Source organism: Rhinolophus sinicus, linkage group LG13 (genome assembly GCF_036562045.2).
Source record: "Rhinolophus sinicus isolate RSC01 linkage group LG13, ASM3656204v1, whole genome shotgun sequence".
Classification (NCBI taxonomy): domain Eukaryota; kingdom Metazoa; phylum Chordata; class Mammalia; order Chiroptera; family Rhinolophidae; genus Rhinolophus; species Rhinolophus sinicus.
This window is the reverse complement of record NC_133762.1, coordinates 33,758,255-33,775,512: the sequence shown is the minus strand read 5'-3', so window position 1 is coordinate 33,775,512 and position 17,258 is coordinate 33,758,255. Positions and strand designations below refer to the sequence as shown.

The following is a 17,258-nucleotide window of genomic DNA, read 5'->3' as shown; positions in this document are numbered from 1 at the left end:
AAGTGGACACCTTGATGAATTTTCACAAAGTGAACACGCCTGCATAGCGAGCTCCCTGGTCAAGAAATTTAACACTGTACCCCAGAGTTTGAGTTTCCCTGACAGCGAGAGTAAGGGCGACGTAACTACTTGAAGGCGGAGCCAAGGGCGGTTGAAGGTGAGTTATCTGCCAGAATAGGGCGTGGCTAGACGAAAAGGCGGGGCCCCGCGGAGCTTAGCGCCCAGTCTTGGAGGCCAGGAAGGGGCGGGGTTTGATGGCGCTACGCATTGGGGAGGGGCTTACTGGCCCGGAGTCCGGGCTAGGACGAAGAGGCGTGGTCAGGTCGGATGCTGGGGGCGAGGTTAAGCAATTGCAGGACTTTACGGCTAGGATGGACAGGGTCTAGCGATCCTGAGGCGGTCTGGGTCACGAAGGGAGAGTCAGATGGAGAGGGACGCAGGGCTCAACGAGAGGAAAAGGCTTGGAGCCCTTACGGGCACGAGCCCCGCGGCGTTACGCGTGGGGGCGGGGTTTCGCGCCGTCTGGGCGGACGCTGAGTTTAGAGGCTGAGCGCGCGCGCGCGCGCTTCAAGATGGCGGCGGCCGGTACGGCAGGGCCGGCCGGGAATGTGTTCCCTTTCCGCGACTCCCGCGCCACGCCAGATCCAGTGCTGGAGGCCGGTCCGGTGGCACACGGGCCACTGCCGGTGCCACTGGTGCTGGACAATGGGTCGTTCCAGGCCCGCGCCGGCTGGGCTTGCCCCGGGCCGGACCCAGGCCCGGAGCCGCGCCTACAGTTCCGCGCCGTGTGCGCCCGCGGGCGTGGCGCGGCTCGGGGCGGGGCGGGTCCGCAGGTGGGCAACGCGCTGGGCAGCCTGGAGCCCCTTCGCTGGATGCTGCGCTCGCCGTTCGACCGTAATGTGCCGGTAAACCTGGAGCTGCAGGAGCTACTGTTTGACTACAGCTTTCAGCACCTGGGTGTCTCCTCACAGGTGAAGGTTTGGGGGCAGGTGGGTTGGGCTTAAGGTTGTGTCTCTGCTCCGCTCGGAGAAGTAATTGTCATCCCAGTAGCTCATGTTGTTATATAGTCATTCATTTGGTCATTCAAATACGATTTAAGCTCCTAACGAGTGTGTAAGCTCTTCGCTAGGCGCTTGGGGTACAGCAGTGAACAAAACAACGCCCGTTTTCTCTTGGAGCATCCATTAGGCATGTATATTCATTTGTTAATAAATCCATTTAGTAACGAATATGTATTGAGCCCTTACTTTGTGTCAGGCACTTTTCTAGGCGTTTGGAATACATTCATGAATGTATCATAAAACTTCTTGTGCTTATGGAGCTAGTATGGGAAAAGTGGTCTAGTATGAAAAGATAGAAAACAAAGAATAAAATTAAGTAGTAGACTCTGTGGCATGATAGAAGGAGAGGAAAGGGTTGTATGTTTGCAGTAAGATGGTGAGGGTGGGACTCAGGGAAAAGGTGATGTTCTAGCAAGGGCTTAAAGGAAGTGAATGAGGGAGCAAGCCCTGTGGATATTTGAGGAATAGTATCCCAGACAGAGGAAACAGCCAGTGAAAGGCTCTGAGGCAGAAGTGTGCCTTAATCCTAATTTCAGGGCCGCCAGAGTGGGGGTGGGGTGGGGTGGTGGGAGGAGAAAGTGGAAGAGGAAATCAGAGATATAATGAGGGGCTCATACTCTGAGTGAAAAGGGGAGCCATGGCAGAGTGTTGAGAGGAGGTACATGACTTTTGTTTCAAAAGGATTAATAGCTGCTATAAGGCGTGGGTCATAGGGTAGAAACAGGGAGACCAGTTAGAAGGCTGTTGCAATAACCCAGATGAGAGATGTAAGTGACAGATGAGGGAGGTAGTGGGGGAGGAGGGTGTGGTAAGAAGCCATTGGATTCTGAAGATATTTTGAAGATAGAGCCATCATGATTTGCTGACAGTTTGGATGGGGCTAGACTAAATGACCTTAAATTGACCCTATTTTCTTGTTTTCCATAACAACTTCAAGTAGAGATGAGTGTTTTACAGTTGCTTCTGATCAAGTTTTTGATTGGAGGCCAAAAGCAAATTCAGACCTTGCAATAGGATTTTGATGGTGTTTGTTTGTTTTTTTAATGCTTTAAAAAGCGTATTCTTGTATCCCTCATCTCTTTGCTCTTTTCTTTTAAAGTAGGGCTGTGTTGATCATCCCATAGTTTTGACAGAAGCCGTGTGCAACCCACTGTATTCACGACAAATGATGTCTGAGCTCCTTTTTGAATGCTACGGGATTCCGAAGGTTGCCTATGGTATAGACAGCCTGTTCAGCTTCTACCACAATAAGGCAAAGAACTTGATTTCCAGTGGGCTCATCATTTCATCTGGATACCAGTGTACACATATTTTACCCGTCTTAGAAGGGAGGTGAGTTGCACTTCTGGCATTTGAGTGTTGTTTTGAGAAGTATTCAGGAAACATTTATTGGGTGCCTATTTTAAAGGTGGAGTTGAAAGAGCAAATAGTGGACCATGAACTGGCCTCTGGGCTTACTTAGCTCTGACCTAACTTACTTTGGGACTATGGATAAATCACTTCACCTTCCATCCCTTGTGACCTGGAGGGAGTTGGGGTGGTTGGTCTCTAAGGTCCAAATCCATAATTTTAGAATTTTAGAATTCTGATATATGGTGAAATAGTTAATAATACTTGCAGGTAGTAGGTGCTCAATAAAAGTGTTTTGAATAAATTATCTGAATAAATTTAGATGGTCTTTGTGTTATGGAGTCACTTTCTTATTAAGAGATTATTTTTTAATTTAAAGCTCTTTAATCACCATTGTTTAGCTTTTCGGGTATAGTGCCTGGCACATAATAGGTACTTATTAAAAATTTCTGAGCTGAATAAAAGGTGAGGGTGTTTTCTGTCATGTTTAAAATCTGTTCTCACTTTAGAGTTGGTCTTTTGTCTGATAAGAAAGTAGGCCAGCATTGTGCTATCCTGAGAAGATTTCTCATTGTGTAAAGAGGGTGTGTAAGTGGGAAAAAGAGCCCTGTCTTTGGAGTTGAATGCCTGGTTTGCAGCCTTGCTTAGGATGAGATACCTAACCTCTGTTTCCTTACATGTAAAATTGGGAAAAAGTGATTGCTCAGCGTTACCCTGAGGATGAAATGAGATAATGTAGGTGATGACACTTTGTAAACTGTAAAGCAGTGTGAATATTTAAGTCAAAATAAATGCCGTTGAATTTATTGAGACCCATATTAGGAATTTCTCCAGAAGTTTTTACAAAAATTTAAGTAGAGAAACAATTCTTAGACATTACCAAACATTCCTGATGTACAGGTATAAATCAGAATATGCAGAAATTGCAAATAATGTTAGTGTTTTTATATGGAGAGAAAATTACGTTACCAGAAGGCTAAGAAATGATCAGATTGGAGCATATCCTGTTCTGTGCTGGCATCTGCTGGCGAAGTGTGACATAGCAGCGACATTTCAATACACAGCCACATCCGAGTGCTCTGCTACTCTTTCTTAGGTTAAGCACATACTCTGGTTCTCTTTCCCTTCAATTCACGTGAAAGAGACTGGTATGCGTAGGAGATTACAGTAAACTAGGACGTCTGGTTACTTAATGTGTTTGCGTCAGTAGAAGTGGAGTGTCTAGGGAAGGAGTTCTCAAAGTCTGGCCTACACTAGAGTTACCTGGGAAGCTTTAACAAGTGTGTATTCCCGGGACCACCCCAGAGCACATGAGTCCTGGGAATTGGCACATTTAACATTTTCCCCAGCTAGTTCTAGGATACTTGGTCCCAGGATAGTTTGAGAAATACATGGTGAATCACATAAGGGTCAGGCTTCAGATTGCATGTTTTTCCCACTGAACCTTGTTTCCTGCTGAGACTCTTGCCAGAAGTTAGATGGCCACCTGTCTGGGTGTAGATTAGGAATTCCTTCATTGGGTAAGTGGTCGGGCCGAGGGAACTTTCAAGTCCCTTTTAACTGTAAGGTTTTGTGTTCTCCCAGCTGGTCTCTTTCTTGTGTCTACATTAAATTATCCTTTCTCCCTCAAGATGCCTCATATTCCTCTTTCATGTAGCCAAAAATTTCAGTGCTGTTTTCCATTTCTTGATTGTAGGTTAGACGCTAAAAATTGTAAACGCATCAATCTGGGAGGAAGCCAGGCAGCTGGCTACCTCCAGCGTCTCCTGCAGCTGAAGTACCCTGGGCACCTGGCAGCTATCACTCTCAGCCGCATGGAGGAGATCCTGCATGAGCACAGCTATATCGCTGAGGACTACGCGGAAGGTAATGAGGAGGTGTTTGCTCGCAGCGTTTGGATGTTGTCTACCTTTGCGGTGTTCATTCAGGTGTACCCCGGGTGCTGCTTTTCACTTTTTTACTCATTGCTTTTTAGCATCCGCTTCCCATTTTGGTATTTACTTTCTTAAAAAACTATTCAGTTAACTGATAACTTACAGAGGTAGGTTCTTTTTCAAAATTGGGCAACATCCAAATGCTCGAGGAAGAGCATTATTTGAATTGATTTAATTATTCATATGTTTGGATTTAGTTCCACTATTATTTGTTTTTTGTTGTTCCTTCCTTCTCATTGTTGTTCCGTTTTCCTCTCCTGCCTTTTGGGTTATTAGAATATTTTTAAAAAATTTTTTGGTATTCTATTTTATCGTGTGTGTGTGTGTGTGTGTGTGTGTGTGTGTTTTCTGCATCTCTCTGTGTAGTTTCTTCAGTGATTGCTCTGGAGATTACAGTAAACAAACTACAGTCTACTTAGAATCACTATTTTACCACTGCAAGTATAATGGAAATGTTAGCGTGCTAGAGCCCCTTTCTTGTTCCTCTTTATGCTGCGCTTGTCTTATGTCATCATCTACATACGTTGGAAGCTCATCAGACGGTGTTATGGTTTTTACTTTCAATTGTCAGACATATTTTAAACTCGAGGAGGTTAGCCTGTTACATTTAACTAGGTTTTCATCATTTCTATTGCTCTTCTTTTATTCCTGGTGTTCCAGTTTTCCTTCTGGTATCATTTCTGTCTGAAGAACTTTATTTAGCAATTATTTTAGAACAGGTCTGTTGGTTTTATAGCCACATTTTATTGATTGGGTGGTTCAGAGATTGGGTGGCGTGTGCTTTCTCCTTCTTCCCCAGACCTGGAACCCTGTTACTGACTTTCTAATTTCTGTGCTAGTAGTGTTGCCATTTCATAACTTTCAAAATTATTTCTTTGAAGAATTGCAGAAATGGCGGTGCCCTGATTATTATGAAAACAACGTCCACAAGATGCAGCTCCCATTTTCCAACAAGCTCCTCGGTAGCACTCTGACCGCTGAGGAGAAGCAGGAAAGGCGGCAGCAGCAGCTGCGACGGCTGCAGGAGCTCAACGCCCGTCGGCGGGAGGAAAAGCTGCAGCTGGATCAGGAGCGGCTGGACAGACTGCTGTATGTACAGGTAACAGCAGGTCCCGGAGGCGCCCCTGGCCTGGCTCAACAAGGTGGTCCCAGAAAATGCCCTCCTGTATGTTCTTCCTCAATCGTTAAATGCGTCGCCTGCCCTTCAGTCGCCCTGGGGGGCAGGAAGGAGTCTAGGGAGTCATCAGTATAGAGGACAGTATAGCAGCAGGTATTTCTGAAAGAGCTGTGAACTCGGGTTTTATTGATTTATTTTGGCCTTATAATCGTCTGTCTTTTATTGTTTAACTTCTTAATTTAAGTGTGGCATACATGCTGCATAGCACAGTGCACAGATCGTAAGTGTACAGCTAGGTGCATTTTCACAACATGAAACACACCATGTATCTGCAATCCCGATCAAGAAATAGAGCGTTACCAGCATCCCAGGAGCCTCCCTCACATCTCCTCTAGTCAGTAACCTTCCCGCCTCCAGCCACCCAGAAGATAACACCGTTTCTGATGTCTGTCCCCAGAGGTTAGCTGTGCCTAATCAGGTGCTGCTGAAATTCTGATATGATGGCAGCCTGGAGCTAGCTGGGGAGGAGGACTGCTGTGCGGATCTTTGGTGGGAGGTGTGACTTTTGTGGAGGGCCAGGTTGGGGAGCTCTGGGAGCCCTCTCCTGCTGTAGTTCTCTGTTTGGTTTCTAAGCTATTCCTCTTTCCTTCCTGTTTGTGATTGCACAGATGTCTTTGAGGATGAATTGTGACTGCTCTGGTTTCAGGAGCTTCTAGAGGACGGCCAGATGGACCAGTTTCACAAAGCCCTGATAGAACTGAACATGGACTCCCCAGAAGAGCTGCAGTCCTACATCCACAAGCTCAGTTCGGCAGTGGAGCAAGCTAAGCAGAAAATCCTTCAATCAGAAGTCACCCTCGAGGTGGATGTGGTAGACAGCAAGCCGGAGGTACTGAGGGCCTTGGGAGGAGGGTCTGTGGGCTCATTGAGGGGGCACAGTCCTTCCTGAGTGTCTTGAGAAGGCAGTAACCAGACTTGGGGGAAAGAGCAGCATGGTGAGTGAGGTCCACGTGTACACGAACGGGGTAGTCATAGCACTGACATGTACCAACTGAAGTTCTGACCCGGGGACTTGTACTCTGTAGACCTCTGGACCGCCTGGGAGGGGAAATGTGTGTAGAGAGTAGGAAGAGAGTCACACACCCATCCTGTGGTGCTGTCTTGAACCTGAGCCTGCTCCTCCGATGTTCTTTGGAGGTTAGTCATACACTCCCGTTAACTTTGTTCTGATGCTTTATTAAATACAGAGGGTACCAAAAAAATGTTTACACATTTTGAGAAAGGGAAAAAAAAAATTCTTTAAATCTAAAACCTGTACTTTTAGGAAGAAACAGTTCTGTAGAAAAATCCAATTTGATGCTGGGCGTAGTGTGGTGCTTACTGGTGACTTCAGAGCTCTTGGGCTCAGCGTGAAGCTGCCTTTTGCAGTGACCGTCTCAGCTGTGGGCTCACTCTCAGTTCCTTCCCTCAGCTCTCATTCTCCGCCTCTCTCTGATGGGCTGTAGACTACGCGAGGATAGCCCCTGGCCATGAGCACGCAGGTTGGATCGAGCAGGTCCTGAGTCAGGCTTCCTAGATGCAGCTGACTGGCTCCCTGAGCTCTTGGATAGAAGGGACCTTGGCTACCTTCTTACTCACACAACATCCCGGATCAGCTTCTGTGGCTTTCCTAGTTTGCTTCTTCCAGTCATGAGGTCTGTGTTTAAGATTTGAGCCCTTGTGTACTGGGATTCAGAACCATGTTGTCTTTATTGTTCGTCCATATTTAGTTTTCATCGTGCTTAACATGTCAAGAGGACATTAGCATCCTTAACCAGAGATGTGCACTAAGCCACAGGCAGGTGAGGGGTTGCAGATTTTAAAAGAACAAACAAACAAACAGTGAAGATGTGATTCCTGGGCAGTTGGGGAACTAGTTTATCCTTTTCTTTGTTCATTTTTCTGCGTTTGTTACATAATTACTCCTTCATTCATTTCAGCAGATACTTAAGTCCCTACTTGGTTCTGTGCTCAGGGGGTACATATTCAAATTTCTCTGGGCTTAGGGAGATTTTGAAATGTCAGTCCTCATAGATTTCTCTGTGTACAACAAATTTGATGAATTGATCTGTCTCCAGAGCTTGAATGGTCAGAAAGCGTTTATTAAGGATTACTGTTAGTGACTAGAGTCAGTTACAGTAACCTCCCTGGGATAAAGTTGACCATGACACTGACTTGCCAGTTCTACTTTTCAGAAAATATTTGTAGGATTCTCTAAAGAGTGGAGAGAATAGATTTATGTGGACTAAAGTTCATATTGAAATGCCGTCCAAGCAGTAATGGCTGAATTGGATTAAGACAGCTAAATTATTTAACTTACTGTTTTATAAAATCCGTTTTTTCCTACAGACTAATCCATCCAGCCCTTGTTGTTCGGCAAATATTCCAAGGAGGCAGAGGAGGCTTTGTTAACCTCCCTGTGGAATATTTAAACTAGAAGGTGCTCACTGGCACAGTTATACAGCATCACCATTTGTCGGAAAACACAATGGGCCAAATATAGAAAGTTCCCTTGCCTGGCTAGCCAAGAACAGAGCCATTCCAGGGAACCATGCTGCATCTTTTCTGATGTGCTTTGGCAAACCGTCCTTCTCTTCAGTTCCAAAAGAACAGTTCCGTGTGTGTTTCTAAATGCCACACAATACATGTGGAGACCCTGGCAAATCCTAGACGGAGAGAAGCCAGCCGTGGTAGCGCAGTCTGTCTTCTGGATGCCTGTTGTCTGCATTGAAATTATTATGAATTGTTTCTCTCTGTGAATCGTGAATTAGGATAAGTAAAATATATTTTTACCATATTTAGTGAAGCTAAGAAGTTATTTTTAGGGTGATGTGCTTTTGAATATAGGTAGATGAAGTTTGGTTGTAGCTGAAGAAGCCTTTTGAAAACCCAACATTTTATAATCTTCTCTATTCCAGGGAAATGTGAGTGTGTATCCATCCCAGGGGCCCACCACTCAGTCCTAGGTGTGGTATGCCAGGGAGTAGGGGTGCAGATGTGAGTGAGATGCAGTTCCTGCCCTCCTGGGTCCCTCAGAAAGACAGCTGTAGAACCATACTTAGCTGACTTGTCGGCTATAGCGGTAGATGTGTGTGGGAATCCAGGTGGTGTTTTAAGAAAGGCTTGTGATATATGAGCTGGGCCCAGAAAGATTATTTGATTTCAATAAGTAGCAAATGAGGAGGGAAGGACATTTTAGATGGAAAGAACCACAAGTGCAGGGAGCATGGCACGATTGGTGTGTAGAGTGTGGGAGATAAAGTGGGGAAGGTAAGAAGGAGCCAGGCTATAACGGTCTTTTTCAGGCAGCCTGGATATTATCTCTCAGACAGAGTCTTCAAAGTATGTTAAGCAAGGAAATCTTGAGATTTTATTTTAGGGAAATAACTGGTGGCAGTTAGGATGATGGGTTTAAGGAGAAGCGACGCTGGAAGGGGGAAGAGAGGATAAAAATGTGTTGTAGTTGGCCAGAAGAGAGCCAGAGGAGACCTGAAATTTGTCATTAGCTTTGGGGACGGAGGGTAGGGGAGGAGACACTTCAAATGTAGAATCCAGAGATCTTGGTGCCATTTAGGGAAGGAGGTGACAGGAATGGCAATAACTGATGATAACAGAACTTGTGACATGAGCCAGACCCTCTGCTGAGCACTTTCACAAGTGTCATCTTGATTAATTGTCATAGTTCACTAAGTACTATCATCACTACCGTTGTATAGATAAGGAAAGTGAGACTTAGGGGAGTGACAAAATGTGCCCAAGTTTGCACAGCTAGAGGCAGCGCAGCGGAGATTCCCACACAGCCGTTCGATTCCAGATTGATTGCAGTCACACGGAGGCTGTGTTGAGAGGCAGCGCGTGGAGGGTAGAGCCCTGGCTGTGCTTAGGAAGGTGATGAGCTGGGTTTTGGGTACCTTATTTTTAAAGGCTTTGTGGGACATCAGGTGGAACTTTCCAGGACCCAGCTATGGAAGGACCTAGAATCACAGGGGCAGTGAGAAAATCAGAATGCCTGAGAAGGCCACTACATAGAGGGCAGGTCGCAGAAGAAAAGCCCAGGGAAAGAGGTTGAGAAAGAGCAGTCAGAGCAGAGAGAGACCAGAAAGGTTGCCGGGAGTATTTTAAGAACATGGGATAGGAAATGGTACACTCATCCTTTGAGACAAGTCAAAAAATAAAGAGATGGAATGGAGAATAAATAGGTAAGTTGGCTTTTTGAAGCACGTAAGATGATCTGCCAAGAACCACAGGTAGAGATTAGAAGGGGCTGAGGAGAGCAGTGTAGGGGAAGATGTAATGCAACCCTGTAGGGAGTGCAGAAGGAAGCCGGAGAGGAACAGAAGGGTTGCCTGGGAGCTGTCAGTCTGGAGCTGTCTCCACTCCTGCCCCGCCAGAAGCATAGTCACTTATCTATTGCTGTGTGAAAAACTACTTTAAACTTTGTATCACAGAACAACCATTCTGTTGTGCTTGTGAATTTGATGGGTCAGGAATTCAGACGAGTGTAGCAGGGATCCCTCCTCCGTGATTCCTGGGGCTTCAACTGAGCAGACTTGGGCAATTGGGAACTGGAATCTCTGGAGGGTTCTTCACTTCCTTGGCATCTGGGCTGGGAAGACTCAAAGGCCGGGGTCGTCTACCTGAGCACCCACACGTGGCCTCTCCATGTGCCTTGGGCTTCTCAGCATGGCGACGGGCTTGTAGGAGGGAGCTCCCCGTGGGAGTAGCCAGAGAGCAAATGTTTCAAGAGATCCAGGTGAAGGAAGCCGCCTGGTCTTTTATGACCTCGCACTGGTAGTCACGTGGCATTGTTTGCACCCCACTCTATTGGTTGGAGTCATCAAGTCCCTGCTAAGAGCCAAGGAGAGGAAACATAGACCCCATCTTTATGGGGAGTGTCAGGACCAGCTTGAGGAGGAGCGTGTGGGAGGGAAGACATCATTGTGAACATCTTTGAAAAATACTGTCTACCCCGCAGCGGACGTGGAAAGAGTGCTGGGTGGCGTCCTTCAGTGTGGTTGGGGTCAGCAGAAGCAGGTCTGTCGGGGTGGAGGGGTGGTGGCAGTGTGATTGGACTTCAGGCAGGATAGAGAAAGGTGTGACTCCACGAGAAAGGTCCTTCCCTGGGCGGTCAGGGAGGTCAGAGGAGTGGAGGTTTGGTGAAGACGAGTAGGGCAGAGGAGTGAGGAGTGAGAGGTGGATAGGAGAGAACTCCGTGCAGCCCTGTGCTTGCCCTCACCCATTATTTGGGTGGAGGGGAGGTCACAAGTTTTGTCTGTGGTTATTTACATGCACAGGTGACATTTGTGTGCCTCTAACCCAGTCATACAACTGAAATATTTATGGGGCAAAATGAGTGCGTACCTAAAAGGGAAAAGAGAAGGAATGTTCGGTTCTCACCCCAACGCTGCCCTTGGGTCATGTCCGACTTACCGCGGAGGAAGCAGGCTCAAAGGCTCAGGCTGTGCCACTGTGACTCTAAATAAAGTTTTGGTTGCCATTCAGAGCTAGATCAGCGTGACCCCAAAGCCTCACCTCTTCCTGTGACACCACTGTGGGTCGTCATCCTGGATGACAAGCCACCAGGTGAAAGGGAACTTTTGTGATCCATTTCGGATCCTCTCCTGGGACCACTGAGTTTAGTGCCAGGCCAGAACCGGCGCAGGCACTCGTGGGCAGGGCTGCTTTCTTGTGAGGGGAGGTGAGAGTTTTGCAGATCCCAGAATGTAGACAGTGGCGAGGGGAATGTGTACATGGGCTCGGCTGCCCCTACTGGGGCCGAGAAGCCTGTCGTCCCGCAGCTGGTCCTGCTGCTGTCAAGTCTTTGTCGTGCTTCTCTTTTTGCTTACCCTGAGCTCAGGCTAGCTAGTTCTTTTCCATACTCCTAAATTCCCAGCTGTCCTCTCACACTGAGACTCGTGGTTTCTAGAATTGCAGCTTAAGACAGAGCAAAGACTCTGGAGCTAAGAAGTTTTGTTTTTAGCCAAGTTTCCACCACTAACTAGTGTCCTGTGATCCTGGGCAGGTTATTGTTCCTCCTGCACCTATATTGTCACTTGTAAAGTGCAGTGATGTTTGCAGTGAGGGTTGTGCAAGTAGCAGGTGTCCCTGCTCCTGAACTGGATTCAGAATTGGCAGAGATGCTCTCATCTCCTTCACCAAGAGCCACGTCCTTACATTCTTGCCTCCCAGCCTGCTTTCTTTCCTCCTTAAACTACCTATTTCTAAACCAGCCCCTCTCATCCTGATCTCTAGTCTCAGATGAAGGATTTAAAACACATTGTTACCCGTCTGTAAGTCACATTATGCCACATGACTTTTTTTTTTGTGGGGAGGGGAGAGAGAGTTGGAGGAGTGTTGAAAGGCATTATCTTATTTAAGAGTGAGTTTGAATACTAGTTCACATCTGCAGTATATATGGATAGGTTCCTGAGAAGTATATTTAAGTGTTCTGAATTGTGTCAGTAATTTACAAATTTCATAGATTTTGAGTGTAAGGAGGGACTGAGAATGTAGGGATCTCCTGTCAGGTACCATAGGCTGATGGTATTGAGTCTGCTTGAACGGTCCCAAGACACCCTCTCACAGGATAGTGATTCCTACAACAGCTGTCATTAGAGCATTCCTCCGTGGAATGTAATAGAATATTTCTTCCTATACTTTTCCCCTTTGAGTTCAGAAGGTAAAACTCATCTGCCTTTCACTTGGCAGAACCACAGGTGGCTGAAGATGTCATTCAGAACATCCCCACTCCAATCCAACTTCTTTTGTCCAGGTCAAAATTAAAATGTGTCCTAACCCCTCGACTGGGAATGGTACCAGCACATCTAGGTCCCACCCAGGTTCATTGTCATTGAAAAGGAAAGCCTGTTCTGTAGGACTCCACACATAGGAAGCATTCTGCCGCCTTGGGAGCTTGTAGTCACAACCCCCGGCCCATGGACCTGCGGTTAAGGGACTAATAGTGAAGCCCGTTAGTGTTGGCACATATATATATATATATATATATATATATATATATATATATATATATTACTATATATATATATATATACATATATATACACATATATATATTACTATATATATATACACATACACATATTAATTATTAAGAGGTCTATTTCATCTTGCTGGTAGTCTAAGCCACTTAGTAGGATATGGGCTGTCACACCCTGTCCCCCGAGCTCTGTGTGTGGCACTGTGATCTACCACAGGCAGCAGGGCTCCCACTGGGCCCCTGGTGTGAGAGGGCCCAGTCAGAAGGCTTTAGACAGAAGGTAGGGGTTGAGGTTTGTGAGGTTTGGAAAGGCAGGGGACAAGAGCAAAGCTCATTCCTGGCTTTTCAGTCTTTTAATTCTTGTGTTCATGTGTGTGCTCTTTTTTCTTTTTTTTAACAGTTTAGAAAATTTTTCATGGTTTTTATGGGAACTTTTAGGCCATTGGGTGGAATCCCAGTTCTTTTTCGTGACAGTGAACTAACAGAACTAAGACTTGCTAAAGTTACAGGATCTGTTCTGTTTTCTTTTATTCTTAGACTCCTGAGCTGGAGCCACTAGAACCGTCTCTGGAAGATGTGGAAAGCATCAATGACTTTGAACCCTTGTTTTCAGAGGAAGCGCCTGAAGTGGAGAAGCCAGCCCCCACCATCCAGGTTGGACCATGCCTACATCATGCTCATGCTTTCAGCTGTGACATGAATGACCAGTCTAGTCTAGTCTAGTCTAGTCTAGTCTAGTCTGCTTCTTGAGGGACATTAAGAAAAATTCCCAGTTGTATTTTCTGGAAAGGGGGTCACCGGTACTTAAATCATCCGCCTGAAGTCAGGCCCATCAGGTCCTCCCCGGGTCCCCTCCCCCAGGGATTGATTGTGGTTCCAGCACCAAGATCTCTGAATCTGTGAGTAATAGTCTGTCTAGTGGGAACATTTGACAAGTAGCTAGGAACTTTACACTGAACACTAGCTCTCATGGTTTCATTCAAATTGAAGCCAGTGTCACTATGCTTAATCCTCATTTGGGTCTACGTTTCTGTCATGACAGTGGCAATGAGAGAGACTGGCCTGAGTCTGAGACACACCTGGCAGAAAGCTTTCTCAGCTGTGCAGGGACCAGGGGTGCTGAGCAAGGTACTGGGCAGGAGACCTGGGCTTCCAGTTCTGCTGCTGCTCTTCATGAAGTCTCTTTCCCTGCAATTTGGGGACCATTTCATGATGCAAATTTGTAGATATTTCTACAGAAGTGGAAAAAGAGTAGACAATTGAATGATCAAATCAAGAGAGTTGGAGGGAGGTGACTCTGGCATGAACAAAGGACAGAAGCTATATTGGAATAAGCAGTGCGGTTTGAGGAAACTGGCAACTGGGATGTCTGTCATTCTGGCCTAAAAATGTCTTCTAAACCTTGGGTTTGTAAAGCCCGTGTTTAACTTGGCAGCATATCATCAGCTGTTTGTTGGGACAGAAAGAATTCGAGCTCCAGAAATTATCTTCCAGCCGTCTCTCATAGGCGAGGAGCAGGCTGGGATAGCAGAGACCCTTCAGTACGTTCTGGACAGGTGAGGCTGCAACTTCTTTTCCTGAGCCGTTTCCTTGGACTGTGCATTAAATAGTAGATTTGCTGGTCAGGCAGTGGAAATGTGTCTCCCTCTCTCCTTCTCATTGACTTGTTGTGCGCAGATAATATTCTTTATCTCACCAGGCCTGGCTCAGAGTTGGGGCCATGTACTTTTCTGGACATGTAAGTGCACAGTTGATTTGCGGAGCTTTAAGAATTTCTCAAGTTTGAGCAGCACAGTGGTGTTTGTGCATTGGCTTTCATAGAAACCTTCGCGTTATTGAAGGCTAATGATTCCAAACACCTTAAAAATGTGCAGAACTTGGAAGTTTCTCTCCCTCCTTGTAGGCATTTCATTTATTTAGGAGTTTGCATTTCTACAGGTGCATGCCTCCCCGCACCCATTACACAGGCAATTTCTGCAGTGTGAGTTTTCATAAGTAGGCAACATGATTTTTAGTACTTTGGCTGTTGTTGGTTAAAAGAAGATGGACGCTTACACCCAGCAAGGGAGAAAAGCTGTTGCAGTTCCTGTGAGGGGCTCTCAGCTTTGTCCGACAACGGGTAGGAAAGGGGTCAAACATGCATATGATAAAAACTGTTATTAAGGGAAAAAAAAGCACAGGTAGAGAGATGGACCCTCAAAATGGAGTCAGGACTTCTTGGGGTGATGGAAATACTCTGTATCATGATTGAGGTGATGATGGTTACTGGGGTTTTTTAAATGTGTCAGACTTTATCAAAATATATCTAAGTCGATCGTCAATAGTCAGTTTTAAAAAAATGTGTGAGAAAGGCACAAAACTTCTTATGCTAAGGAAATAAATTGACCATTCAAATTAAGGTTTTGATTGGATACTTGGCATTTTGTAAAGACACAAATGAAAAATAGGAGGTTTTTTAAAACAAATTTTGTGCAGATGTTCTCTCTTTTGCACGGAGAGCTTACATTTCCGCATCTACATTCTCTTCCGGTGCTCAAGTTGGAGGGACTAGACTAGAAAGAGTCGTTTCTCTCCTAGGTACCCAAAGGACGTTCAGGAGATGCTGGTTCAGAACGTTTTCCTCACTGGCGGGAATATGATGTATCCTGGGATGAAAGTTAGAATTGAGAAGGAGCTGTTGGAGATGAGACCCTTTCAGTCGTCTTTTCAGGTACTGATGGAACTGGCTGCTTTGAAAATAGCATTAAGTACTTGTTTTCTGATTGCAAAAGTAATACAGTGTAAATGAGAAAAATGATAATGTCATCCTTCCACTTCTGTAGATATTCACTGTTAACATTTGTGGCTTTTCCTTCTGGTCTTTATGTTTAGATATTAAAGCAGGATGGGAGTCATGTTTTATATATTTCTTTTTTAATTGAAAAAGGAAGACATGCCTATAATAAAATTCAGACAATACAAAAGACTAATGGAGAATAAGTCATTCTCTTCACTTCGCTCCGATAATAAGCAGTGGGAGCTGAGCTCTGGCAGCATCATGGAGGACACCTCAGGCCACCCTCTCTACTCTCATTTCTCCTGAGGCTCATTTGCCACTGTGGCCAGAGCCGCCTCATGTCAGCCTCTTCTTGCGTCTCCTCACAGAGGGGATCAGGGCCAGGGACGCCTTTCCTCCAGGTTGAGTGTCAGCTCTGCTTCCCTGTCCATCTGATAGTTTGTGGTTGATCACTGGAGCTGGAGGAGGGGCAGCTGGTCCCTCTGTGACCCAGAGTGGCAGGTCTTGTGTTCGTAAAGGAGCTGCCAACCACATACTCTGTTAGGTCGAGTCTGCTGTGCTTGGCATTCTTATGTGCTTTCTTGGAGAGTTGGGGGCATTTCAGCTCAGCTTTGCCTGGAGGATGCAGAGATAGTCTTGTGCTGTCTTGGAAATATTTGGGGCCCTCCTGTGTGTCTGATATATTTTGGGGGATGAAAGGTAAGGGGCCGTAGCTGGGGTCTCCGGGAGTCCTGATGGGAGATGGCCGTCTGGTGAATGTTCCCTTTCGTTCAGGTGCAGCTTGCCTCTAACCCCGTGCTGGACGCCTGGTACGGTGCTCGGGACTGGGCCTTGGACCACCTAGACGACGATGCCGTCTGGGTCACCCGGAAGGATTATGAAGAGAAGGGGGGAGAATACCTGAAGGAGCACTGCGCTTCCAACGTCTACGTCCCCATCCGCCTGCCAAAGCAGGCTGCACGCTCCTCCGACGCCCAGGCACCTGGCAAAGGCTCAGCGGCTGGTGGAGGCGGTGCTGGCGAGCAGGCGTAGCAAAGGGCCCCTCCGCGACCGTGTCGCCAGGGTGACAGGACAGTGACTGTGCTGGACCGCTAGCTCCGACCCAAGCGACAGTGGGCTGCGAGCTGGAGTTCTCCTGGGGCCCAGTGAAGGGGCACCAGGAGTTACTCTTCAGAGCTGTGTCCGTCTGCAGGCGGCTTCTGCAGTGAAGAACTTTCGGGGACCTGCCCGCGTCTCTGTTGGACCGGGGATGAGCTGTGGCCTCAGCTTCCTGCATCAGTAAATGAAGACAGAGTGGAGGGCAGAGATGTACAAAATACACAGGGCTTCTTTCTTACTGCATTTTGAAGCCTTTTTTGTTGTTTTTTAAAAAATTTGTATTGTCAGTGTAGATATTCTAAATTTATTCAGAAATTGTGTGAATGCCCAGCAGATGGAAGTCTTTCACATACGTATGAAAAGGAAATGTTTATGTAATAAGAACAATCGCCCACAAAACCTCAGGAGCTGGAAGTACTTCCCTCCTCCTGTCACTTCCTCTTACAAATGAGGTAAAAGGACCCAAAGAGGGGAACTAAGTTGTACAAAGTCACTCTGTTTGGGGCCTGCTCAGTGCCCACTTCTGAATGGGCAGAAATAGGACTTGGGCCCCACTTTTATTCATGCTTCCTTTGCTGGGAACTTTTCCACCATATGAGGCCTTCCTATAAATCCTTTTTTTAAATTTTTGTCCCTGTGCGTTTGTTGGCTGCTTAAGTTTTTCAACCCTTTCTAAAGAAAGAAATAGACTGGAGCAGGTTCCCTTTTTGCCATAACCTCACATCCCCTGCGCCTTTGTGGCTTCGTCTTAAATGGACAAGTGACCCCTCTCTTTTACAGAGATCGCTTAGAATTTTAACTCTCCAGCACACCAAATTGAGCCCTGAAGGCCCCTGAGATGCTAGGGTCCCATCACGGCATCCGTACGTTTAAATCCCATGGAACC

At 46.4% G+C, this 17,258-nt stretch overlaps 1 protein-coding gene across 2 annotated transcripts; it reads left to right on the top strand.

Moving 5' to 3' along the window:
- The first annotated feature begins 279 nt into the window (after positions 1-279).
- ACTR5 (actin related protein 5) lies at positions 280-16,997 on the top strand. 2 transcript variants are annotated; one of them, XM_074317329.1, is made up of 9 exons: positions 280-989; positions 2,164-2,393; positions 4,108-4,277; positions 5,227-5,444; positions 6,169-6,351; positions 13,036-13,152; positions 13,915-14,054; positions 15,076-15,208; positions 16,049-16,997. In XM_074317329.1, the coding sequence occupies exons 1-9, from the start codon at positions 573-575 to the stop codon at positions 16,304-16,306; spliced, it is 1,866 nt and encodes a 621-aa protein (XP_074173430.1). In that variant the 5' UTR covers positions 280-572; the 3' UTR covers positions 16,307-16,997. The 2 variants fall into 2 exon arrangements, with proteins under 2 accessions (XP_074173430.1, XP_019604700.2); XM_019749141.2 differs by having other exon boundaries at positions 281-971.
- The last annotated feature ends 261 nt before the right edge of the window (positions 16,998-17,258 follow it).

Bases quoted from the DNA above. Each gene is read 5' to 3' on its own strand.
- ACTR5 (XM_074317329.1), top strand. From the start codon at position 573: ATGGCGGCGGCCGGTACGGCAGGGCCGGCCGGGAATGTGTTCCCTTTC. The intron at 990-2,163 runs GTGGGTTGGGCT...CTTTTAAAGTAG, and splicing joins AGGTGAAGGTTTGGGGGCAG to GGCTGTGTTGATCATCCCAT. The intron at 5,445-6,168 runs GTAACAGCAGGT...CTCTGGTTTCAG, and splicing joins ACAGACTGCTGTATGTACAG to GAGCTTCTAGAGGACGGCCA.